The sequence below is a fragment of the Pristis pectinata genome, chromosome 21 (genome assembly GCF_009764475.1).
Source record: "Pristis pectinata isolate sPriPec2 chromosome 21, sPriPec2.1.pri, whole genome shotgun sequence".
NCBI lineage: Eukaryota > Metazoa > Chordata > Chondrichthyes > Rhinopristiformes > Pristidae > Pristis > Pristis pectinata.
Genome location: NC_067425.1, coordinates 26,174,611 through 26,202,464, shown reverse-complemented (window position 1 = coordinate 26,202,464; position 27,854 = coordinate 26,174,611). Strand labels below are relative to the sequence as shown.

The window sequence follows — 27,854 nt, the reverse complement described above, 5'->3', positions numbered from 1 at the left end:
ACAAAGGGTGGTGCGTATTTGGAATGAGCTGCCAGAAATAGTGGTTGAGGCGAGCACATTAGCAACATTTAAAAGCCATCTAGATAAGTACATGGATAGGAGGGGTTCAGAGGGCTATGGGCCAAACATGGGCAGATGGGACTAGCTTGCTGGGCAACACAGTCGGTGTGGACCAGTTGGGCCGAAGGGTCTGTTTCCATGCTGTCTGAATGACTCTGTGACAAGGGTTGGAATTTGCAATATGAGGGATAGCCGGAACCCGGTAAGAGTAACAAGGCAGTGTAGAGTGGGTTTGTGCCTTGTTCTGGGACAGGATGGGGGTAGCTTCAGCGAACGGACGCCAAGAGGCAACAACAACAACAACTTGTATTCTTGGTTAAACGTCCCAAGATCAGGAGCGCTGACATACAAAAGCTGACCGTGCAAGCGATGAAGGTTTAATATCCAGACACTTGGTCAAAGGACTCGGACCCCGGCAGCAGGCTGTGAGCGGTACAGCGGCCACACGGAGGCTTGGGGTCCCAACTGCTCCTGTTGTGCCCCCGCGGAGCCGGGGGTGTGATGACTAATGGAAGGCGGGGTGCCGCTCACTCACTGCCCTAGCACTCTCCGTCACTTTATCTTGGACGCTCTCTGGGCGTCAGGTTCATCCCAACTGTGTCTGTGTCCTTGCAGGTGCCCGGCGGCTTGTGTGTGTCTCCGAGTCCCCGAAGCGACCGATCTCTTTGAGTGAGCCCCAGGAACGCGGAACTCCCACTGAAAGGTGCGGAGTGCGCACATTGGACTCATCTCCTGGACTGACCTGCTTTCTCCTCCCTCCCACATTCCACCATCTGTCTCCTCTGGGGAAAGACGCTGCTTCAGCGACGCTCATTTCCATCGGCGTTAAGCTATATTTAAAAAAAAATCAAAGCCCAACACATCCCAGAACCTGGGACAATCCGGACCAACAGCCCCCGTCTCTCCGCAAACCTCACGCTAAACTTCAGTCGGATCCACTTTGCCGGACTCAGGAGCCGCGGCCGCCCGTCTGCCGGAGAGCTTCAGGAGATGAAATCGCCCCTGGAGGAGGATCGCTTCCCATTCGCTCGAGACGGTGTAGGGGAAGTGTCCGCTTTCGGGGACCCCGCCGACCTGCTCTCTCTCCTCACGCAGAGGGAGAAAGAAGTCCATGTGGCTGCCGAGCTGGGGAAAGCCCTGCTCACTGAGAACCAGGACCTGAAGAGGGAAAAGGACAGGTTGGAGGAGGAATACAGCCAGAAGCTGGAGGTGAGAGGCTGTCTGCCGAGTGTGTGTGTGTTTTATATATCACTGAACCTAGCCTCAAAAGGCAGCCTTTTTGTTATCGCTGGTCATCACTTCCTTTCGAGGCGAACGTGCATTAGAGTTTATGTGGTATCACATGTTCGTCCCGCCAGTCTGGAACACTGAGCCTGTGGTCAGATTGTGCTGTAAACTATGCGATTAAATCTTTTCGGGAACCTTGATGATTTCAAAGACTCCAGTTGACCCCAGCGCGGTGACTTGCTGGTTGACTGATCCCTGAAGGAGATTTAGAATGAGCAGGTTAATTGTTCTGACTCGATGCAACCTGGACTATACCTGGAATATACTAGGATAGTGATGAACGAACTGCTGGTGTATATGAATAGACCCGATGAGCAACATTGTCTCCTAAACCATTAAATATTCATTGTAGATGTTGGGTCCACATAAATTTAATTGATCAAATAGGAGCTGATGGAATTTGATCTACATAGATCCCTATTCAGTGGCTTCTTATGTAAATGTAGGTTTGTGGATATTGTACAATGAGAGAATTTGGTTCAGCTGTGATTACTCCTGATAACCTGTCAACTCTGCGTAGGACGAATGGAGAATTAATGCAAAATGTCACCTCACCCTAACCCCACAGAACAGGAAAGGGAACTTTTAATTTCAAGGAGCCTTTGGTTTCTGTGAGAGAAAAAAAGAGCATTTCACAACCCGCAAAGAGCAAACGTCGTAGCTGGGGAACAGGACAGTCAGTTTGTCCACAGCAAGGTCATACACATAGAAATGTGATCATCACCTTATCATCTGCTATAGTAAAGTTAAAATATTGGCTGGGGCACCAGGAGAAAATCCCCTGCTCTTCAAGGAAATGCCTTGGGTTCTTTCAGTGGCAGGGAAGGCATTTAACATCTGGGAGCAGCACTCACTCACTGCTATAACTGAAGTGTTAGCCTACAGATTTTACTCAAAGGTTCTGGAGTGAGACAAATCCACCATCTTCCCAGCCAGAGACAAGAGAACCATCAATTCAGTCACCTGGAATTTCACTTCAGACAGGAATTAGGTAGATTATGAACTTTGTCCACTGAAATTTGAAACAACAATAAAGTAATTTACTACATTTGGATTCACTGAACAGAGTCCTGTCCATTGGACTGTTGATGTGTTGACAAGACTTGCACCAGTGCTTTATTTGGTTTATTTTTAACCTTTTTTAAATGAAAAATCCACCAAAATGCTGAAGTCCATGGAAGGATTACTAACTTTGGAAAGAGTAAATTGGAAGATGAGGTAAAATTTCAAACAACTTGGCTGGAAATCTTGTAATAAAAAAGGAATCGCAATGAGACTGAGGAGCTCTGTGATCTTGATCTCCCAGCAAAAAACAAGTTTGACATGTAAGGGCAGTGAATCTTGATTGTGTCACAGGTAAGATGCAGGGATGAAATAAGAGCAGGACGTTTACAATGACGTATAGAAAAGTATCAGGTTAGAATAGATATAGCTGGAAGTTAGAGCTCAGTGGAATATCAGTTATTGATCAGCTTTATATATATATATATATATATATATATATATATATGCTCTGTGTATAGGAATTTGAGAGAGGAAATGTATGGGAACAGCATTTAATCTTTGTTGCAATAATTTAAAATCTTTTGAAGGTAGAGAAAACCTTGATGTGAAAGAGAAAACTGATCACAAATAGTAAGCGTGGCGACACTTGCGGGCTGCCTCCAAAACACTCTATGCAAAAGATGCTTTTCACTGTGCATATCAATGTACATGTGACTAATAAAGATATTTTATCTTATCATATGATATGGGTCAGAGATGTCAAAGAATAAAGCTATCAAGTGGATTGGGGGAATTTCTAAAAATGTTAAAACTGGTTTGAAAAATAGAAAACTATATTCAGTTTTTCAGGCATTGGCCCTGAAGGATTAACATCAACATTTCCAATATTCTTAGCTATTCACAAGTGACAACCAGTACTGGAATATGAACCATGGCTAACACAATGTGTACCTAGCACTCTGACTGCTTCCTATTCCCTTCCCTGGTTTAGAGAAAGAGGAAGTAAAACAACCTACATCTGTATTAAAGTTGACCCTACTGGTATAGCAGATATTCTGAACAGGATTTTCTGTCAGATACACGTACTGTCAGCAATGAAAACATGAGCATCATTTTCACTTAGACCAAAACCCACCACTAATATCACTTCCTTGATGTAGGTGCACTTGGTAAAGTTGTCCACTTGCAAGAAGATTGCTGATTGCAGTCTCTTATTGACGGAACAAACTCAGACACCAGAATAACTTATACCTGTTCCTATGGAGGTAATTTGTTCCTCTCCCAAGATCTAAGTAGTCTTGCCAGTTAAATGTACATCATTGTTTGTTAGATCCCCGTTATTTTTCATTTTGTTTTAATAATCACTAGAAATTAATGATAGAGCACAAAGCAGATAGCCTCTAGGAAAGTTACAGACTAAAGTGCATGGTGCAAACATTGTATTTTAATTCAATGGGGCTCCTGTTTTTCCTCTCTTATTAAACACAGATTTGCTCCTAATAAGAGAAATTGAAGTAATATCAATGCTAACAATTTTGTACTTAGTGAATGTAAGCCAATGAAAGTTTTGAATTATGAAAAGAACAGAGCCAAAGAAATTTCATCAGATATTGATTAGTTCTTAGCTGGAGCTTGGCATACATTACTGATAATCATAGGTAGGATATCTTTTTGTTTGAGCAAATACAGAGGAACATTAAAGGAGATTTTGTGTATGAAGAACTTGTATTCTGAGCCAAAGTCAAGGAAGTTGGGCTGAGAATTGTGATTACGGTTCACCATGAAACAGAGGAGATGTTCAGGCACTGGACGCTATGAAGAAAAGAACCACAAGTCTGATCCCTGATGGTAAATGTCTGCCATATGAGACAAAACCTCATTAACTTGTTAAGAAAAGAAGGGATCTGAGAGATGAATTTACTGAAAACTACTTAAGTCAAAGGAAAACATAAATCCAGAATTAAAATCTGAGAGTGAGTCAAAGAGTCATATCAGTAAAATATATTTTAAAGAATGATATCGGGAAGTTCTTCACACAAAGAGTAATTAAGATCTATGACAGACATCCAGAGAGAAGTAGATGGGTAACTCATTGCTGAAATGGGAGAATGGTGTGGTCTTTCTGGATGAATGGAATATAATGAGCCAAATTGTACTCCTTGTTCATAATTACTTTGTAATTAATAATTGGTGTTAAGAATTTGTTCATCTCCTCTTCTGGTGAAAGTATTTTCCAGAAGCAAATCAGATATGATTGCTTAAGCACCAATTATACATGTGATGACAGTGATGTAACATAATTTGTTTGAACTTCTTGTGTCTGTATTCCCTTTAGGAGCTTGAACAGGAAAAATATGCATCGCGTCTGAAGTACGAAGTGAGGGAGAGTGAGTGGGAGGCTCGAGTAGCAGAACTGGAAGGAGACCTGCAACGGTTGCAGCTAGAGCTCCAGAAACAGCAACAATACCTGCGCGAGGTCGAGAAAGTCAAAGTAGACATGGAATGTGATCTAAGTGAACAAAACCAGAAACTGGTGGAGCAACTGAGAAAAGTAAGGCCTGGATGAATTAAACAGAACTGTTTATATCTTCTAATTAACTATTATAGCTTAGACCAACAAATTTATCAATGCTATCAACTACTGGGTCAAATTCAATGAGAATGATTATGCTAGATCCTTGCCAATCCTTTTCCAATTCCATCCTAAACCAAGGATTATGGTTTTCAGTGTGAGTGAGGTAGAGATCCCATGCCCTCTCCACAGCTCCTTGGGTCTTTGTTATCCAGGGGCACAATCTTTAACCATCCATTGATGGGAATTGACAGGATAGATGCTGAGAGGCTGTTTTGAAAGGAGCATCTAGAACCAGGAACATAGATTCAGGATGATGACTTTAACTCAGAGGGTTGTAGGTCTTCAGAATTCTCTGCCCCTGGAGGACACTCAGTCATTGAATATATTCAGACTGAAGTCAATAGATTCTGTAAGGGAAATGAAGAAAATGCTAATCCATCAGAAATGGGACTAGGGATACAGCATCAGACATGGTCTTATTGAACAGTGGAGCAGGCTCAAAGGGCCATATCACATACTCCTTACTTCTGTTTCTTGTGTTTGTATATTCTTAAATCTCTCCTTAAAAACAGCTCCTTGGAATGTGCTGTTTATCACATAATGTTTCTTTTAACAGGACATCCATCTATTTTGTGAAGCACCGTGGTACATTTTTCAATATTAACGACTTAATAAAATGCTTCAAGTACTCAGCAAGCCAGGCAGTGTTTTTGGAATGACAGTAGTTCTGTTGAAAGTTCATCGACCTGAAACATTAACTTTGTTTCTCTCTCTGCAGATGCTGCCTGACCTGTTGGGTATTCACAGCATTTTCTGTTTTTAATTTCAGATTTTCAGAACCTGCAGTTTTTTGCTTTTTGATTATGTAAATACATGTTGACTTCTGAACTTGCCACTGCTATTTATTTTCTGTTGCCTATTTCAGCAACCTACACCCCTTCAATTCAACCCCTCCCACTTGTGTAAAATGTTGTATATACACGATGGAAAAAAATCTTTTTCATTGTCTTTGTCATCGCTGAGTTCCAATTAACCTCCCCAGGTGGTGGTTTTCTTCTGAGGAAAAACTGTGGTTAATTGTTCTGTATTGGTTTCAGAACATTCTGTGGGCAGACAGGAGTTTAACTAATAAGTGAAAGGCCTAGACTTGTAGATTGCACATTTAGAAAACAGTAAATAGTCTCTGTTCCTTTAATGTTCCGCTTGGTCCCTAACAGTTCAAATGGGTGAAATCATGCATGCTGGAATAACAGGAACATAAGAAAATGAGCTTTAATTAAGTACATTCCAGTGCAGATTCAATCATTAACTCCCATTAGGGAATGGACACTTTGAAGTGAATCATTTTGCTCTCATGCTGGCATCATCCTGGCGGCTCTGACTGGCCAACCAGACTCTCACGACAATTTGTTGTGGCTCCACTCATGTTTCTTTTATAGACGTAAAGTGTACAGTGTGTGGGTTGCATAGCATGTTATTGACCAGGAAAACTCTTCAATAACGTCATGATTCCTTTTGAGACTTGATTAATTCTGCAAACGTCATGGCATATAAAGCTGCAAAGGTTGCATTCCCCCACCCACTGCTGTAATGTAAGCTGCCTCCAGGCAACAATCTGACTTCTTACCATGCAATTTATAAATAGTGCAGGTGGGGCTACTGCATGCTTTTTGTGTGTTCAGGAAGTCTTGCTTCTGAGCTGAAAAGGTCAGAAACCCCCTGGCGAAACCAGTGGCAGCAGACTGCTCAATTTTCCCATTAGCTGCTTCACACTGGAATATTTTACTTAAACAGTTCTAACTTAGGGGGAAATGAACCATTTATTCACTGGTATTCATAGAACTTAGAACATAGAACAGTACAGCAAAATACAGGCCCTTTGGCCCACAATGTTGTGTCGACCTTTAAACCTCACCTTAGACTATCTAACCCCTTCCTCCCACACATCCCTCTATTTTAAATTCCTCCATATACTTATCTAGTAATCTCTTGAATTTGTCCAATGTACCTGCCTCCACCACCACCCGAGGCAGCACATTCCATGCCCCAGCCACTCTCTGGGTGAAAAACCTTCCTCTGATATCTCCCTTGAACTTCCCACCCCTTACTTTATAGCCATGCCCTCTTGTATTGAGCATTCGTGCCCTGGAAAAGAGGCTTTATCCAGTACTTTTCATTTTTGCCTGAATTTAAACCTTACTGGTTGATGCTCTTGCTGGTAACTTTTGAGCAAGTGGCAAGTGCAATAGGAAAAGGCACTGATAGCTAAATGATTCAAAGTAGAAGAGCTCATAAACATTTGACGAGAACAAAGGTGATGTAGGCTAGGGAGATCTAAACAAAGGTCCCCCATCACATAGTGTCAGAGTTGTGGAAGTATTTTCTAATGGGAGTTCAATATTCTTTAACAACAGAGCTCTGCGATTCCTTTTAAAAACTTAACACTTATATGATGTCAGATCCCTGACTAACTTACTCATTGTTCTTACACCATGGCTTTGAGTATACTTCTTGTGCGCAGACCAGATGCTGGACCACAAAAGAAACCAAAGCTAAGGCCATTTTGTTGATGTCAAGTCAAACCAAGGGCTGTCCCAAATATATTATTACACACCCAGATTTAAAATGGGTTTAAATGGACAGACGTAAGCATAAGAAGTTGGGATCCCAGGAAATGCCAAACTCAATCTGGTATATTTTCCTTAAAAATTAAAAATTTCACCTCATTTTACAATCATGGGTAAACTGTGTTTAAGAACCTGGAACTGGGGAAACCCTTCAATTTTTAGTGTGGCCATAAAACTACATCAAAATACAGAAAATACAGAGCAGGTTGGCTTTCAAAAAACATTCAAAAATTACTAATGGACTGACCAAAACAAAGTAAAATACCTGCAGAAATCAACATTAGCTGAAGGTATAGGCTCTTTCCTCCGGTTGTTATTTAGCCTTGCTCTGCTGCCAGGTTGGGTCCTGTTCAGTTTTGGGCTGTATCTCTGCTCTGTACAGTATGGTAGTCAAGTGATACCATTGCACTCAGATGCTGCATGTGTAATCCCTTGATGAACTCCTTTTTGCATGAAGAATAAGTAAGGACTTGAGCTAAACAGAAAACCACGGCTTTCCACCATCAGTTCCTCTCAATTCAGGTAATAGCTGTGTAAGCCTTGTGGGATTCCCCCGTTGAGAAAGACCTGCAGATTTAACAGTAGACTAGGTTGCACTTTACCATGTGCATTACTTGTTGTGCTGTAGCAAGCTTTGCTGTACCCAGTATGGGTTTTACTTATTCTCTACCAAGTATGTGCTTCACTTACTCTGTCTGCTGAAACTAGTGTGTGTTATGCCTTCTGTACTGTGCCCAGTACATGCTGTGCCTGATGAGTGTTAGGCTATGTCAGCATGTGCCATACACCATTTTAGCTTCACATTGAGTGCATTGTGTCCTGCTTTACTGTACCCATCATGTGCCTTAATTTGCACACTGTGCCCAGTTCTGTGTTTAACCTGCTGTACAACTATACCTAGTCTGCACTTGTACACAGAGGTGATTTATTGCTGTACCGTATTGTGTGGGCTTTTTTTTACCTGTCTTGTTCCATTCAGTACATGCTCCTAGCTGTACCAAGTGTGTGTTTTACCTGCTGCACTCTACCCAATGTGTGTGCTTAACTAAACGTCACATTGGGGTAGACTCTCTTAAAAAGAAAGCACAATAGTTAAAGTTGTCCAGGATTACTTTTTCTGTTGTGTATATCTTGGCCTTTGACTTTAAGTCCTTGCTCCATAAACAAATTCAAAAATTCAAAAGATGTAACAAAGTCCCTGACAACCACTGTCCCTCAACTGAGATTACTAGGTTCCACACATGGAAATGAGGTTGGAAACCTTGAGTAAGCATTGACAGGAACAGGGCAGCTTCAGATGTATGACAGTTTGAATTCTGCTTACAGAAAGGAAGAAACACTTGCTTGTGGTTAATTATTCACCTGGTTTTGGAGAAAAGGTAGCAGAAGGTCTACAGCAGGTCTGTCTGTGACTGATCCATTTTCCATTTCATCTTAGCGCACCTCTCTGTCTCTCTGGTTGTGTGTTGGTTCTCCACTTCTCACATCTTAACCTCAGGAATGGGTACGAGTCACCCCTGTGTTGCAGAGCCTCATGTGATAGAAGAGAGTGCAACAGCGAGGCTGAAAGTGCTGCCAAACCCTATTAATTAAGTTGACTGAACAAATGCTGTAGCGTCAGGCCACTCCCCACTGCTTTGTATTTCTGAGAATCGACTCTGAGGTTACAAAGCTTTCACAGTTGATTGCTTCGGGTAAAAATAGTTGAATCAGGCAGTGGTATTCTCTCTAGTTCAGTTGACAGGGCTCAGTGTTGTTGATGCCTCTTGAGTATCACCTTCATCTCTTTAATAAAAGGTCTAGACCTGTTTCTCTTTGTTCACTGAGTTTCTTTGGATTTTTGTTTCATGAGTTAGAATCATCTTTCAGTAAATCTAGCAATTTCATTTTCCACACACAAATCCCTTTTGGAAATAAGACATACTGATAAAGTGCCTTAGCACATTTTGCGAGGAGTGCCTCAAAGTACTTCATGTCATTTACTACTAACAGTTTTTGTTCTGTAGGTGAGCACAGCCATTAGTGCCCCAGAATAAGAAATGAGATGAGTTCCAGGTGGAATTTGTTATTGACAATAATGTTTAAGGCACATTGGCCAAAGATGTCCAAGTACTGGGATCTCTTCAGTGGTATGGGATATTTTTTCACACACACAAATTGATGTGATCTTGACTTAAAGTCTTGTACAAAATATTTCACATCTCACAATGCTCCATTCTCTCAAAACTGCATCAAAGCACCATGCTGGATGCTAAACTGGGGTGTCATTCTTGGATAAAAATTTTACTAATTGAGCCAAGATGAGACACTTAGATAAACTGTGTGTATTCCTGAAATACAGGGCATTAATGTTCCCTCTGTAACACTACATCAAATTAGTGCCAAAAGTTGGATCTGATGTCAAATGACTGTCAGTCTCAATCCAAAGCCTAATGAACACAGTCACACAGCACAAAATTGCCTGTGTAACAGTCAAAGGTACTTGTTATCTCCCCTGCAGAAAGCAAAGGTTAAGCAACAGAAAACTGCTTCACTGGTATAGAAGGACCACTTTATAGTTTTGGAAAAGGGGTATGTGTAGAGCCATGCCACATTTTAATATTACAAACTACATCTAATTTCAGTCTGGCCTGTGACTGGAGGTTAACAAATGTGATCCCAGTACTTAAGAAAGTAGGAAATGAGAAAACAAGGAATTATTGACCACTTAGCCTAATGTCAGTAGTTGGGAAAATACTGGAATCTATAATGAAGGGTGTAATAACAGAATCCCCAGGAATGAATAATCAGATTGAGCAGAGTCAATTTAGGTTTATGAAAGGGAAATCTAGTTTGACTAATCTGCTGGAGTTCTTTGAAGATGTGACTTAGAGACTAGAAAAGGAGAACCAGTGGATATGGCGATGAGGTTGGTCAACAAGGTTAGAGCAGATGGAGTTGAGGGTGATACATTGACGTGGGCTTAGAATTGGGTATTGGACATGAATCTATCTCAGCATTGCAGGCTGTATCCTAGGGGGTACAGGAGGGAACTATATCAATGATTTGGTTGAGGGGATTCTCTATGAATAGCAGAGCAGCTTCAAAGGGCAATCTAGCCCACCCGTGCTCCTATCACTAATTTATTTGTGCCGACACTGAAATCACAATGTGTTCCATTTGCAGTAAAGAACAAAGCAGAAAATTCACTGCAAGGAAATGTAGCTGAAAATAAGTGGCCTAGGCACCGAGATCTGTGGAAAAGTGTTGTAGGGTCAGGCACCTGCTTCTTTATGGCACAGGAGCAGGCACCTGGGGTGCTGTGGTGTAGAGGAAAACACCCATGGTATAGGAATGTACCATGTAAGTATAAGCAGTGGATATTCTGCATGGGAACACCGGCTGCAGTTGTAGCAGGACTGGGCCTTGCCTCTATGACAGCAAAGTCATGAGATGGAGGAACTTTGCACAACAGGATAGGAGAGAACATCGTTTGCAGATAGTCTGCCTGAAGAACAAACACACTGCAATTCAGGAATGATCCGTGATAAGATATTCCATTGTAACCTTGAAAGAAGAAAAGTTTATTCTATTTTATCTGTTTCTGAAGGTGAAGAACTTTATATGAGCTTACTCCACGTCATGCCTGTGCTCTGGGGCTGCTGGGTGAGAGGCTGGGACTGCTATTGTCACTGTGCTGGGACTCCTGGAACTGTATGAGTTCCTGTTGGTTCAGAAGTGGGTATCGGAACTGGAATTGGTTTATTATTGTCACATATACCAACGTACAGCGAAAAACTTGCGTACCGTTCATACAGTTCACTTCATTACAGTGCATTGAGGTAGCACAAGGTAAAACAATAACAGAATGCAGAATAAAGTGTATCAGCTACAGACAAAGTCTTTGAATATTCAGAGGTTCAGGTGTAAAGAATGCCTGAAGTACCAACTGGTGTCTGAGGGAACTAATCCCAACAGCACTGGACAAGCGGGGAAGAATAAAATTGTAAGAAATTGATGTTATTCCTGTTTCTGTATTGAAGTTGCAAGCTTTAAATTTCCAGCTTTAAATACTCCCTCTCCAGCTTTCCAGTAGGTGATGTTCATGTTTATAAAACAGACTGGTTCTTCCTTCCTTCCTTCCTAAATCACTTACCCTGCCTTTCATGGGCACCTCCCACACAAGTGTAGCAAGTAAAGGACATGTTGTCCTGGTGATAACACAGAATGTGCTTGAATTAATAGAAAGCCAGTTAGACTGGGTACTGTTGTTCTCTGTATGAGAATACTTACAAGGAGATAACAATAACATAAACATGGCAGAAATAATTGTGGTGAGTTGTCAAATGGAGGTACTGGCCTGAAGGGATAATAAAGGTGGGCCAAATTTTTCTGTCTACAGCAGATGCTGAGATAACATCAGACAACAGGGTTGGGAGTAATTGAATCAGCACAAACAGTGCCTAAAAAAGCATCCACACACATCAAGTGAACACTTTGCATACAATCACTGCATTGCTTTAGCAACTTCAGAACACAGGCCTTGTTACGACATAAGGCAGTTTCTTTGTACACTAGCTATAAGGTAACTCTAATGTGCTGGGGTGAACCTTACTGTGGGATTGAACACCAATTTCTAGCTGTTGAAGCTGTGCAATGAGTCCAAGACTTAATGAGTGACAGAGGTGCCACCATGTACCAGCTCTGGGCTCTGTGTAGTGTCCAGTGGCAGAAGCCAGTCTTGATATGATTCCCCAACGTAAAACTGGAGAATTGCCTCTCCAAATTTAAACTAGGTCGGAACCCTCATGGGATCAGTGGAAATTCTAGACCTGTGGATTAGGAGGCAAGGCAGGGGAGTTACTAATTATTTTGCTTTACTTTAGTGTTTTTAACTATTTCTAAGCGTTATGTTTTTGATTAACAAATTGTTAAAACGTTTATCTTTTTCAATCACTTACTGCTGCTGCAGGGAATTTATTCCATTGTGGGAATGTGTTAGGAGCTGACGCCCATGGATAAACAGCATTTATAGCACTCCATGCCCTCATTTCATAGTTTAGTACAAACACAGGATCATATTCCCTCTCCCAAACTGCCCCCATTAAACTATCAACCAGATGACCTCATTTACAGTTTATTCCCATGGCAACCCTGGCATCACCCTGTGAGAGATGTTCCACTTGACTTATCCATTCCTACCTGCCCTCTCTGAAACTTAATTCTGACTTATTTTTTCTTTTTCCAGTTCTGATGAAGAGTCATTGACCTGAAACCTTAACTATTTCTCCCTTCCTAGATGCTGCCTGACTTGCTAAATATTTTCAGCATTTTCTGTTTTTATTCCAGATTTCCAGCATCTGCAGTTTTTTTATTTCCATTTATATTATATTTGAACCATTTTATACTAGTTTTGCATGTGCATGAAGTTGTGTTGCTTTGGAGAATTGTGTGCAAAGGAATATATCTGATAAACATGTGCTCTTCAGTAAATAAGTTACCTCCTTCTTCAGGCAACTAAAGTGGAGCAGACTCTTGCCCATGAGATCCACGCACTGAGAGGCATGTTTATGGGAAAGGAACTTCTACTGCATGACAATGCAACAAGAGCACAGAGTCTCCAGGCTGAGGTGAGTACAGAAGCTGGGCTGAGGTATGGAGCCTAAGGGTTGAGGTGGCTGTGAAACTGATGAGACTGCCTTTTGAAAACGGGACACATGCAATTTTTAAAAAATGGGGGTCGTCTAGCCTGTGACTTTGTTTGGTCCCACCCATGTGATGGTTTAATGTTCCAGGATAAACAAGGCCTCATCGTGAGAGATCAAGCTGCAGCTGAGCATTTCTACTGAGTACTGATTTAGTTTAGCAAATGTCCCATTGCAAATTTTACTGGCAACGATACTTAAAGCTGGCAAGGTGCTCGGGTTACCGTAGTCAGATACCCAGGGCTGCTGCTGGGTGTTTGGGCCCCTGTAGCTGAGGCAGCACCAGGTACACTGCAGGACTGACAGGGACCTGAGCCTACACTGAGTGAATGCAGGAGCATATTTGTTCCATAGTCACTCAAGCCTCAACAAACTATCCTGTCCAATTGCTTGTTGGTGGAGGAGCTGTAGTGTCAGACTTGTCAGCTCACAATCAGGGTAAACAGGCATGCACAGAGAGAGAAGTGAGCTCGGGCTCACAAGGGATGGGTAATAGGTATACTGCCATCACCAACCTGCCTGTCTCTTCACTCCCAGCTCCTCCGATGGAGAGGACTGTTTGTTGGAGCTTGCAAGGTGATGGAACAAATACTTTCCCACATTCACTTAGTGTAAGCCTGGGTCTAGGCTGTCTGGGTCAGGTGGGTAGGGTGACCAGCTGTCTCTGCTTGGCGTTCGACCAGCAGTAGATCAGTCAGACAGTGCTTCATGTAATACAAATGCAAAGGTACAACAGGAGCCAAAACCTCATTTTCTGCTGCAGGAAATGTACTGATCTCCAAAAGCAAAATAATACAGGTACTATATAAAGTGAAATAATACAGCAAATGTCAGCAATATTCAGCAGGTCAGGATGCACGTGTGGGACAGAAACAGAGTTAATGTTTTGAGGTAACAATCTCATCTGTGTTTCCAGTATTTTGTATTTTATTTGGAATCAAAAGTATGGGTACCATACTTTTGATTCCCAAATAAGAGAGCCACTGTGTTTTTGACACATTAGTTGTGCACACTAATGAAAACTATAATATGAGAGATTGGGGATGGAGGATAAACTGTTGGACAACATTTTGTGATACCATTCGCAGGCTGTAAGTGGCCACATGGATATTAATGGGTACTTGCTTCTTTCTGATCACTCTCGCTTTCTCTTAACCTGTTGTCATCTCAGTGAGAGGCTGTATTATCAACACCTGGAACAACTGGAGAGAGAGGCTTTAGCTCCTGGTTCCTCACCCTTCCCAAAAAACAATCCTTACTGTGTAAGCTTGGCAGTGAGTGTAACCAAACCTCTTGATAAGACACACATGGTAAACAATGGTGGAGTGAGGAAAACTGAGGTTGCGCAGAGATTTGATCAGTATAGGATGAGAGGAGATTACAAAGTAAGCCACAGAGGGATTTGAACACAATAAAAATTTTAAATTGTATCATTTGGGGGTTATTTAAGGAAATACATTTTCCATTGGTTATTCAAAAGCATTGTTCTCATAATGTTTAACAGTGTGATTCAAGTTGTGATTAACTTTCAATCGATGTTTTAAATCCCTCTACAGTTCTGACAAAGTACAAGGAAAGCTGATTTCTGCTGAAGTGTGCTTTTGCAGAAACAGAAAGCTGGCACTTACTGGCAAAACTACAAGAAAGAACATTTTAATTATACCTGTATAATTTTCTTAAATTTGAACATCTGATTAACTGTGCAGTTCTAAGTTGTCCTGTGCATTCAGTGGGTCTACAGAATATGATTCCAGCTTCATTCACTCTTCTGTAATCTTAGTTGCTCTTACCTGAATAATAGGAAGGCTGTGATTATGCTCTCAGTTAGAAAAGGGAAGAAGAAACCAGGATTTCTTCTGCAGTGTGCTGGTTCCGGCTCCCATTGTTACTGTCTCTGGTATCCCACCCCTGCTGCCAGCTAATCTGATGAGCCCCTGGAAGTGTCTGACAGGCTGCAGTAGACTGTGAGACATAAACTGTTCTGAAGTCATGAAGTGTGAGACTGGGGCTGGTTTTTTGTAGGTCGGGACTGCCCTGTCTAAAAAAAGGTCAGGTGGTCATTCTACACGTGGTCTGTGGTACGTGCAGAGCTTGGGTCTGAAGTATGTTTGGAACATAAGAGTCATGTATGAACCTGTAGGTGAGCAAGTGACAGCTGCCTAGGGTAGGATCAAACCCAGCAGTTAACAATTTCTTTGCCAGTGTTTTTATCAACATCTTTTAGAAAGCGTTCCAGAATTTGGTGATGTCACAGATCATACGAAATTTTAAAAGTATATTTACAATGTTGCAATAAAGAGAGACTCAAGTTGTTGGCCTTCCCTGGATTAATTGAACCAATTCTTAAGAAGGTTTTAATCGAGTGATTATAAAGTTATTTGTTGCCTCCTGACAGATCACTCTATTGTCAGAACAAAAACATAACCTGGAGCAGCGGATGGTTGCAATGGAAATGGAGAATCTGTCACTGAAGAACAGCCATGACTCAATACAAGAGCAATGCTCACAGCTGCAGCAGAAGAATCAGGAGCAGTCATTGCAGGTAAGATTCACAGGATGGACTGCTGGAGTCGGGACTGAGACTTAACAGGAGTCAAAGTATAGAACTATAAGATAGTCTTATAAAGTCATTACTTAGATCTAAAGGATAGGTTCAGAGAAAATAACAAATGAGAATAAAAAAACTACAGACGTCGGAAATCTGAAAGATAAACAGAAAATTCTGGGAATACTCAGCAAGTCACAGGCAGAGAAACAGAATTAATGTTTCAGGTGTGAGACCATTCATCAGATACAGGAAAGAGAGAAAACAATTTAGCTTCCTGCTGCAGAAGGTGGGGAGGAAGTGGGTAAATTACTATATCTCTGATATGTGACACTGGATTGGTTAATGCGGTAGTTCGTGGCAGATTATGCTTCTTTGTCCGTGTTATGTGTTACTAATGGCAAGGCTGTGGGTCAGCTTTTCTATTGGCTGTACCAATGAAGAGAGAAAGACTGAGCCAAAATCACATCTGGATAATTGGTAGAAATGGCCATTTCTGTGAACAGGCAGAAACAAAGAGCAAGTTACCTAAAGTTAGAGGATTCAGTACTGAGTCTGGAAGACCATAACATGCCCTGACAGAAGATGAGGTGCTGTTCGTCAAGCGTGTGTTGGGCCTAGTTGTAACGGTGCAGAAGTCCAGACAGGCAGGAAGCATGGGAATGGGATGGGGGCAGTCAAGGTCGCTCCCGTGGACTGAACCCATGTGTTCCACAAAGCATTCACCCAATCTGTGTTTGGTTTCTCTAATGTAGAGACCACATTGTGAACACTGACTGCAGTACACTAGAAGTGCAAGTGATTTGCTGCTTCATTTGGAAAGACCATTTAGGTTGCTGATCCATGATTTAACCACAGCACCATCATTCTTGCATTGTTCTGTGCAGATTTAGCACAAACTCAGATAGGTAAAAGGCAAATGTCAAACTGCTATTAGTGCACGGACAGTAAAAATTTCAAATATATTTTAAGAAATTATGTGATGCATAGATATGAGTGTAATAGTTTTCTTGTGAACAAGTTAAGGTCCACTATAGCTATTTGTACTATACACCCAATCTTTTGCCTACAACAGAAAGCACGAACCTCCCACAAAGAGGCAAGTAAACCCAGAAGTAGTACAGGGCCACACATATATATAAACACATGCCTACATTTACATGGGTAGCCTTCTGGAGATCGTGCAGCTGTCTCACAGCTTCAGTGAACCAGGTTCAATTATGACCTTAGATGCTGTCTGTTCAGAGTTTCTCATGGGTTCCTCCTGGGTGCTCAGGTTTCCTCCCACATCCCAGAGATCTGCTGGTTAATAGGTTATCTGACTATTGTAAGTAAACCCTAGTGTAGGTGGCTGTTGGGAGAATCAGGGAGGTGATGATGAGCATAGATGAGAGAATAGGTTGCAGGGAAACAAGTAGGGGAATGGAATTGATAGGATTGCTCTGAGGGCTGGCATAGACTCGTTGGGCCAAATGACCTCTGTTGTAAGGAAAAAAATACACAATCAACATAAAATAACTATAAATGCACACGTATCTACATGCAAACACATGCAAACGTGCACACACACACACACTCACACTGATGTTGCTGATTTGTTTGAGCCAACTAAATCTCTGGAGAGGAAATGGGACTTGCAGAAGTTTCCACATTTGTGATGGCTGTCATGCTGAGAGCCTTCATTCACGTTCTAGGCAGCTCTTCATTGTATTTCTGCGAGCATGAACAATTCTTCATGTATAACCCAAAGGTGAGAACAGACTTCTCAATTGCTATTTATTCAGCATGTTGATGGTTACTTGCTGTGTGGCCGCGTGATTCTTGTTTATTCAGCTTTCCGACCCTCAGTGGTTTTATTTTTCCTTCTGCAGTAGCTGGTAATACTGTGTGTGTTGATTAACCCAATCAAAACAAGCTGAATAAATCTCTAGTTAATGACTAGACATGTTGTAGGGACAAACGCTGTGATGTCTAAATGCTCCACCCTCAGTGCAGATCTTGTGATGCAGTGGTGAAATGCTTTGTTTCCTTTGGGGAACCAGAGAATATGTTTAGGGAACTTTAGGACTCTAAATGCAGATACCGTGATCAAACTTGTGCCTAATCAAGCTCATTTGATGGTTCCAAGTTGGCACCTACTGTGGCACTTAAAGTCCCAGGTTCAAGTATTAAACAATACTGCCTGCTGCTATGTGTTTACAGCAGTTTTGATAAACTCCTCTGGGATTAAAAGGAAGAACAGCAATCCCAGAGCGACTCAGTAAATCCTGCTGGAATGTGAGCATTGATAAAGGAAAGCTTTGACCCTCATATAATGTTGCCTGAGACTGAATAGCTGACCCTTGCTGGCTTTGAACATGAGGAATGGTTGCTTAATTCAGGCACCTTTCATAGGACATCCTCTAAAATGCACTGTGGCTTTTGGAGGAGGTTAGATGGAACAGTTTGGTTGAAGAGATAGTGTGAAGAAGGAGTGATCACAGGCCAGGTGCTCCAACCTGTCCAGTTGACGTCCTGGTGCTCTGTGTGGTTGTATCAACGGTAAATAATCATTGGTGAGGAGATGACCTCTCTCTGAATGTTGCTGATATGTTTGCTTTCCCTCCCCTCGGTAGCTAACCCTGTCACAGGAGGATTTCAATGAGGTGCAGGCAATGAACCGACAGCTGCAGAGCCGACTCCAGGAGCTGACTGAGCAGCCCGTGATGCAGGAATCCACAAACTGGAATGCTTCCCTGCTCTCAGAAATCGAGCAGAGCCTGGAGACCAGGACCTGGGAGGCCGAGAAAGATCAGGTATGCATGCTCACCGAACCCTTTCACATTAACAGTTTACACTGCCTTAACCTTTGCATTAGAGCAGATATGTGGGGGATTTGCTGAACATGTTATTTTATTTTACATGTGCTTTACTTTACCTCAATCCAGATAAAGACTGAAATTGAGAAAATGCATCAGGAGTTACTGACCTTGATGGGTGTGAACTGCTCTGACAGTTCGACTGGATGTCAGACACTTAGTCTCCAGGCAGCCCTCTCACACCTGAAAGATTTGGTGCACAATCTAGTGCATGGCCCAGCTACACCGGTAAGGAAATCCTTACACCTATCAATCAGTTGATTTCATCTGGGCAACTAGAACTGACCAATAGTTAAGGGTCACATTAAGTGAGGCGCTGGCCCTTTGCTTCTGGGATGTGAGTTCTGGGAATGAAAATCTTCTCTGTTTGCTGGTTGGAAAGGAATTCCAATCCGTGTCCCAGTGAGGATGGGCTCGCAGGCTGGAACACTAATTCGGCAGTAATCTTACTTGGAGATGAAACTCAAAAAATCTCTCCACTGAAGTAGAGTGTTTTTCTATTGTTGGGTCCTGAAGCATGTTGTTGAGAGTCAGAAGCTTTAATTCCACTTGTCATTCTGCATGTGTGGCCTGATATTGGATGACTGCAGTGAGGCCTTTCCTCCATGCCTGACAGCTGTTCTGCAGAGTAAGTTGGCCCATACAGTGGTGGTAACTCCAGTTATGTCCCTTGACTGTTTAACAATCCCTGTTCTGTCTGCAAAGAGAATGAGGATTCAGCTCATGCCTGTCAGTGACAGAGAGCAAATTATTGTTTTCCTTGATATTCAAGTAAAGCAGAAGTGAATTGGAAGATTTGTGCTCTTGTTCAGAATCAGATGAACCACTGGGTAACTTTCCCACCCCCAGAACACCATTACATTATACGTACTTCTGAATGAAATACTGCACAAAGCTCACATCTGCTCACCTCACCCCAAGAGGCCCTTCCAGGGCATCGACCAAACTACAGCAGTTGAACCTCCTAATGGGAACGTTATTCCATCTATTCCTGTGTGACTGCTCTGTTTGGGCTTGTGAATAAAATGGGAAAGGTAAAACAAAGGATTTGAGTCAACAGATTACAAAACGGCAGAGTACAAACACACCCATCATCTGCTATTAATAATGGTCCAAAGGTGTGGGTTGAGATCAACAGCAGCACTTCGAGATAAAAGCAACATTGAAGTTAACATGCAGTCGGCAAGGACGCTGGGATGTAGGGCTGGGAGCCAGAGAATATGTGGTGAATCAGCTGAGTAACAAAGACTTATCGACCAATAGGACTGCAGCTGTAAAAACACATTACCTTAGTGAATTCTTGGATCGAATAGTTCCATTCCCGTAGCCCCACTGAGTAAAGTTAATGTCTTGATTCATGACACTTGTGCAATGACTCCCAGATGTGGCTGCCCGTGTTACATTTGTCTGGCTGCTGTTCGATAAGTGCCCTTCCTGGCTATTGTTTAATCATTTTCTACCATTTTGTTAAGGTTCTCCCAGAAGATGATCAGAAAGGATTGCAGGAGAAGCTGAAGTGGCAACAGCAACAATACCAGCAGGAGAAAGCAATGAACGAAGAAAAGCAGCAGCTGATTGAGGAGCTTCAGAGACAGGTAATACTGTGCAGAGAATGAAGTGGTCTGCAAGCAAGTTTCCACATAGCCTGATGGGTGGGTGAAGCACCTGTATAGAGATTTGCCTGGACAGTGAGATCATCCACTAGGCAATGGGAATCGCGAGGGTAGATCAGCCAGAGTTTCTATTCTTACACATTATTTTACTAAGAAGGTCAAATCCACTGTACGACACTGGGAAGGAATTGCTCCTTCATGCACCAACTTGTGTTTCTCACACCAAGCTAAGAGTGAAATTTGTATATGGCTATCAAACACTGGTTTAAGAGTAGACACTGGTTTAAGAGTAGACCCTGGCTTCCCAACCAGAGTCCAGCAGGGCCCATCTATGTGCTAGGTTCAGATTGAAGGTATATTGGAATTTATATTTTTGGGATGGGTGCAGTTGGGCTGTGCATTGCCAGCTGGGATCAATGCTTTTATCCAGGTCAGGATGATTTGTATAGTGTTTCTGTACATGTCCTTGATCAATATTTGGGTGATTTAAACAATGAGAAATGCCAATATAAACCAGAGCCAGTTCTAAAATGAGTACGGATACCAAGAGATCTGTGGGTAGATGTACATAGTTCATGGAAAATAACAGGTCAGGTTGAGGAGATGATTAAGAAGCAGACAGGGGCAGGGCTTTATAAATAGGGGCAAAGAGCAGCAAAGTCATGATGAGTCTTTGTAAAACAAAAGTTTGGCCAAAACTGGAATTTGTGTCCAGTTTTGGTGCATATTTTAAGGAAGATGTAAAGGCTTTGGACAGAGGTTTACCAAAATGATTCTAAAGAGGCAGGACTTTAGTTATGCGGATAGACTGGGGAAGCTGGGTTGTTTGCCTTGGAAGAGAAGGTTGTGAGGTGATCTGATGGAGGCATTTAAAACTCTGAAGCATATAACAGAGTAGACAACGAGAAATTATTCCCATTAGCAGAGGGACCAAAGACGAGAGGACAGAGAATGAAGATGATTGTGGAAAGAACCAAAGGTGACAGAAAGAAATGTTTTTTCACATACTGTATGGTTAGAGTCTGCAGAGTATTGCCAGAGGCAGTAGTGGAGGCAGATTCAATTGTAGAGTTCAAAAGGGAGCTGGATGAGGAAATAATTTGCAGGGGTAAGGTGAGGCGACAGGGGGTGGAACTGGCTGGTTTCTTCTCAGACAACCTCAGTACAGACTTGAGAGGTTGAAAGGTTTCCTTCTCTGCTGTGATCATTCTGAGATCCTGTGATTTGATGTTTCAACCTCAGACAAAACAATAGCATGTTTGAGATTATTATATTTATGGCAATGATCAGGTGTGGCAAAAATTATAAGTGCCAGAGCTTGGGTTGGGTTTTAATTTGCTACCTGCCAGACCGCTGTTTGAGCTGCAGAAAGCCATTTCATTTACAGTGAACATCTAATCAATCTTGAAATAAGAAGAAAGGTCCTCACCTGAAATGATCCTCCAATGAAGTGATTTTTATCATTTAAGATGTAATTGTAGTCTCCATTTCTGTGTGGAAACTATGTGTTGGGGTTGAAGGATGTGTCTGAGATAACGTACAGTTTGGGTCATGATCCAGATGATATGCTTTGCATGGATCTGGTAGGGCAGTGTTTGACACATGAAGAGTTCAGGTTATGTTTTCATTCAACATTATGATATGATTGGATTTCTAGGTGCAGTTACAAAGCACTGACCTGATGAATCTCAGGAAGGAAAATGATAGTCTGAGATGCAGCCTGGAGAACTCGTCTGATAATCAACATCTCCAGCAGGCCATTCGTGAACGGGACACTGCGATTACAAAGTGAGTAACAGAGCTTGTGTTGTTTCAGTTACCTCTTCTAGTCAGAGTATCCAGCTGCTACACGATTCCTTTTCCTTGATGTAACAGAAACGCAAATTATCATTTTTGGTATCTGATCCCAAGTAAAGCTTCCAGCACATATCCATTACAATTAAGACCATTGAATTCAATCCCCCTAATGCTGCCTGACTCCACCCCTGCCTCAGCTCCTGCTGTCTCATCCACACCTTTGTTACCTGTGAACTTAAATCCTTCTAACCCACCCCAGGCCAGGCTCCCATCATCCACACTTCATAACTTGAGGTCACTTAAAACTGCTGTGTGTGTCCTAACTCATTCAGTCCCACCCGCCTTTCACCTTGGTGTTCATTCACTCGCGTGGTGGCCCAATTAAGCAATGTCTTTACTTTGAAATGCTGACTTTATTTTCAAATTCCTCTTTGGTCACACCCTCCCTGCCTCTATAATTCCCTCCTCCCTGAGTTTCTCCAATTCCAGCATCTTGCACATCCCAAATTCTTTAATCGTTTCTACCAGTGGCTGCCACAACTCTGGAATTCCCTCCCTGCCTCTAAATTTCTCCTTCCTCATTTTAGATACTCCTGAGATCCTACATTTTTGACCAATCAACTAACTTACAATTCTTAAATTTTGTTTGCCAATTCTCCCATGAAGCACCTTGTGTTGTTATTTTCTATGTTAAAGACTCCATGTATACTTAGCTGTTGTCAGACGATATTAGCTCAGTGGGACATTTAAGAGACTCTTAGATAGACACACGAATGATAGAAAAATAGGGAGCTATGTGGGAGGGAAGGGTTAAATAGATCTTAGAGCAGGACAAAATGTCGGCACAACATTGTGGGCCAAAGGGCCTGTACTGTGCTGTAGTGTTCCATGTTCTATGTTGTATGTTATTGCTCTGCACAGCCATGGAGCCAGAGTTGTAGCATGGAAACAGGTTGGAGACACAAGAGACTGCAGGTGCTGGAATCTGGAGCAACAAACGAACAGCTGGAGGAACTCAACGGGTCAAGCAGCATCGGTGGGAGGAAAGGAATTGTCGACGTTTCGCGTCAAAACTCTGCATCAGGACTCAAGTTGCTGCCCAACCCGCTGAGTTCCTCCAGCAGATTGTTTGTTCCTCCATGGAAACAGGTCCTTCACTGCACCAGGTGTGCACTGACCATCAGCCATATGTTTACACAAATCCCATTTTGTTTATTCTCCGCACATCCCCATCAATCATCTTTCCTACTTTCCCACACAGTCAGGGCAACTTACAGTTGCTAATTAACCTTGGGATGTGGGAGGAAACCAGAGCACCAGGGGGAAACCCACATAGTCACAAGGAAATTGGGCAAACTCCACACAGACAGCATAGGAGTTTAGGATTGAACCCAAGTCGCTGGAGCTGTGAGGCAGCAGCAATACCAGCGGCAGCATTCTGCTGACACAACCTCAGCCTTAGAAATATCTGTTATTCGGCTTTAGTTGTGCCACTGTGCTGATTTTAAGTCTTGTGTCTATTAAGATGACCGGTAGAATTGGATGAGGCACCAGCTGAGACTAAAGGAAGGATGGCTTGTTTAGCTGAACACTGGGATGAACAGCAAATGCTTCTAGAACCTGTAATGTCAGATATATTAATAATGGATTGTTTTTGCAGGAAAAATGCAGTAGAAATGGAGCTGGCCAAGTGTCAAAGAGACATGAAATCGTTGAACTCCCAGCTTCTGGACACTATTCAGCAGAAAGTGGACCTGTCGCAGGAGCTAGAAGCTTGGCAGGTATGTCTGAAGCCATTGCAAAGGATGACTTGATTGAGATCTTCAGGATCATGAAAGGACGTGACTTCTAATTTGTTTTGACTAACTGATAAGGCAATAAAAAGGTGCCACTCAGGAGTTAATTGTAAAGGTTAGAAAACTTCATTTCAGATGGAGAATTCTCCACCACAAACTATTGGCAAAAGAGTTCATACATTACTTTAAATGGAAATTGCTTGGGAAAAGAGAGGAATGTTCTTAGGAAAATTCACAAGTATTATGGGAGGTGAACAAACTGGATGTCTCACAGAGAAATTCTCAACTCACACTGTTGGGCCAAGGGGGCTGTTTATTCCAGTGCTTTACAATGCCATGCCCTTGTGTCCAGTGTGTTGAGACACAGTTATACCAAACAAGTAGAGAGTTACATGAATGAACAAGCACTGAAACATTTTTGATGATGATGTGAGGTGACATTTAACTGGATTAAGAAAATATTGAGGTTACATTTCAGTGGATTAAGTTGGAGAAGGAAGGAGGTGGCGTTAGGAGTTGAGAATGGAAAGATCACTAACCAGGAATGTGGGATATTGAGAGAGGAGATCAACCAGGGATATTACAAGGGAAAGGCAAAACTCAGGAATGCAATGCAACTTGTATGGGAGGAAAGGGCATTAAGTAAACAGAATGGAAAGCTGTTGTAGACGGATGATTGGTGGACGGTGTAAATGTGGACTAATACCTGAGGAAATAGATTGGAATAAAAGACAAAGTTACATTTGTATGGCACCTTTTATGCCCCCGAATATCCCAGTGCATTTCAATGCATCTGCTTTCCTGAAGTGTAATTTTTCATATTTCATAATGACATAGAAGGATGCCATTCAACCCATCAAGTCTATGCCAGCTCTCAGAGTATTCCCATCAACTCCACTCCCCACTTATCTCACACGTACCCCTTAATTCTCTTCGTGATTCTCCTACCACCCACCAACACAAGCGGCCAGTTTAGCTAACAACCAGCAGATATTTGGGATGTGGGAAGAAACCACAGCACTCGGGGGAAACTCACACCGTTACAGAGAGAATGTACAAACGACACAGACACAACACTGAAAGTCAGGATCAAACCTGGATCACTGGAGCTGTGACATAGCATCACCACCTGCATCACCACTGTTGTTTTGTAGGGACACACAGCAGCCAATTTTAAACATAGCAAGGCCCACAAACAGAAAGGAGTTAAATGACCTGTTTTGATATTGATGAGTGAGGGACATTCTACCAGCAATTTTAAAAAGTCCTATAGGATTATTTATTCCCGTTTTAGTGCAATGTGTTGTGCTGGAGAGTAGATGGATTCATAGATTAATGGATGGATTGATGAGAAATGAATTCAAAGGTCTTATAGGCCTGTGGACACTTGGTTAGATTACCTGATTGACAATATTGTTGCTTGTGTTGTTATGCTGCAGGACGACATGCAGTTTGTAATAAACCAACAACTGAGAAACCAGCAGCAAGCTGAACAAACCTGGCTCACTTCTACAGAAAATCACAGCGAGAACTCGGATTCTAAACATCATTCTTCCTTTCTCCGAAGGACCAGGAGTCAGATTCCTGAAGGAAAAGGCTTCCTCTCATTGTTTAAGAGGTGAAAACTGCCTTGGGTGTCTATTCTTTCTTAAGACATTCGTGCCCAAATATTGGATTTCATCTACTGTTGGTGCACAAAAAAAATTGTTGCGTGTAACGTTGGTGCCACTTGGGTCCCTCCCTTAAAACATTGTTAAATTATATGAAAAGATCTTTGGAAGTGTCCTTTCATATCTCTTACCTCAAAAGAAGCAGGAAGTCTTGAGCTGCATGTTTCCTGATGGGAGTGTCATGGACATCTCTAAACTGCCGTAGTGATCAGTAGGGAGGTTTATCAGACCTTAAGGAACTCCTCTCCCCAATATCAGCCATGGACTAGCTGCATAAAAAGTGAAGGAATACATGGGGAAGGGGGCACACTGTGGACCTCAGCATGTGCCCCCACCCATATCCCCCCATGCAAAAATCTGCCCTGGTGAAATCATGTGCCATGATTGGTCCCATTCCACTGTGAGGTGGGAGTGATCAGTGAGGTAACTACTGTGGCAGGCTATACTGGGCTGCTTAAGGTAATCACTGATGGAGCAGACAATAGTGAGTTTGTAGATGTCTTGAGCATTGAAAAATAAGCTGGCAGATGCTGTGTGTGCAATACATAAGTGTCAAAATGGAGACCATTTAATCTCTGTCTCAGTGGTGGTCTTGGTAGGTTGTGCTCATTCTTTTTCTATGGTTGTCATTTAATAGTCATTCTCCAAATGTGGGAGGTCCAATTCATTTGATGGAGTGTGAAAGGCGGGGTGCAGAAGTTGTGATGCACTTTTGACACAACATAAAATTTGGGCGCACAAACTTGGATCCTGACCAGGTGTCAATGAAAAGCAAAAACACTGATGCTGGAAATATGAAATAAAAACAGTGGATGATGGAAATAGTCAGGCAACATACAGAGAAATGGGACTCATGTTTTGAGTAAATGACTTTTCATCAGAGTATTTCTAGCATCTTCTGTTTTTATTTCCAATCAGAAATGCCCAGTTTAATTTTGCAACAATCACAATTTCACCTGGAAATGATTGATACTCTGGCTAAAATCAATTTTTGCATACTTATCAATCCAATTTATGAGCATTAGCTGATAGTTACTCAGGAGATTTATTACATCATGGAATTAGTCTCTCTCTAAAACTGTTTTATGGAATACGTAATTTCTTGGCAGAGATTATTGATCAAGTAAAAAAATGAAGCTGGGGATGTAGACTATTGATTACTATTAAAATAAAAAGGGGATTTCTTTTTAAAAACAAAGTTGAACATATATATAAAAAGGCTAAACAAAAAAAGACACCAGCCATGCAGGAGGTTCTGTAGTGATGAGCTGCAGAAGTGATAAAACAGACCAACAAGGTACATTGTCAACTAAAAAGCAACAATAGATAATAAAAGATTTTATTTAATACAATTTACATTGGATCTTCTAAGCTATCAATCAGCTTGGTTGAATCTGAAGAGGTGATCAGTATTGCTATAATCGGAGGTTATTAAAGGCTTACAAAATAAATATTAGAGATATGTATTCCAATTGGTAATATGTAGTAAAATATGAACAGCTGGTACTGGGCACAGTTCCATCACCATCTGTAAAGAGATAAGAACGTTTAGATTTGATTGAAGAGCCTTTGTCAAAACCTCAAGTATACACAGGAAGGCAAATCCTCAAATCTTTAATATGTACTCATTTATACAGATGTAACAAATTATTCTGTATTTCTGATGTTTATGTTTTTATTTCCAACATCTGCATTTTTCTTTTATGTAACTGTAATATATATAATGAGGTGAGAGACATTCCACAGTTTCTCCAGTGCTTGGATGCTGCTATATGATGTTCATTAAATAACATGTTATTTATTACTTAAGAAATTCATTTTATTATAAAACAAAAACACATTAATTATTTCTAATATATGTAACAGATTTATAGTCATATACACTGTACATAATGTGGAGACAGTCATATATCATTTCTGTAATAGAAAGTTGACCGCACCAAAAATAGATATTAGTGTAAAAAGCATTTACAATTGGATCTACACTGTCTGTAAGACTGTGTAATGTCTATTATTATTTCCAATGTCTATAATTGAAGAACATGTTTACACTCTCCATTGCAGACAGTCTGCAACTCGCACTATCTCTAGAAGGTTCACATGCACAGCCTATAAAAGATAGTCACGTATGCTATTCTTTGAGAACATTAAGACAATGGCTAGTTTGAGGAAGTAAACAAGAAACTGAGAAATCTGGAGTGGAGCCAAGTTTCCATGACAATGTGTTGATTGGTTCACCCAGGGTAAGATTTGGCTCTGACTCCCTAGTTTGGGAGCTTACAGTGAAATCAAATAGTGTATCAAAGAACTGCAAGACCTATTAAACCTTCTGTTAAC

At 41.7% G+C, this 27,854-nt stretch overlaps 1 protein-coding gene across 1 annotated transcript; it reads left to right on the top strand.

The window, feature by feature from the left end:
• Positions 1–532: 532 nt before the first annotated feature.
• Positions 533–27,268, top strand: si:ch211-235m3.5 (BICD family-like cargo adapter 1). Its single transcript, XM_052035602.1, has 10 exons — positions 533–1,269; positions 4,688–4,903; positions 13,047–13,163; positions 15,634–15,780; positions 18,399–18,578; positions 18,711–18,869; positions 20,114–20,236; positions 21,912–22,042; positions 23,712–23,832; positions 25,287–27,268. Exons 1-10 carry the CDS (start codon positions 1,051–1,053, stop codon positions 25,467–25,469), a joined length of 1,596 nt encoding a protein of 531 aa, XP_051891562.1. The 5' UTR covers positions 533–1,050; the 3' UTR covers positions 25,470–27,268.
• The last annotated feature ends 586 nt before the right edge of the window (positions 27,269–27,854 follow it).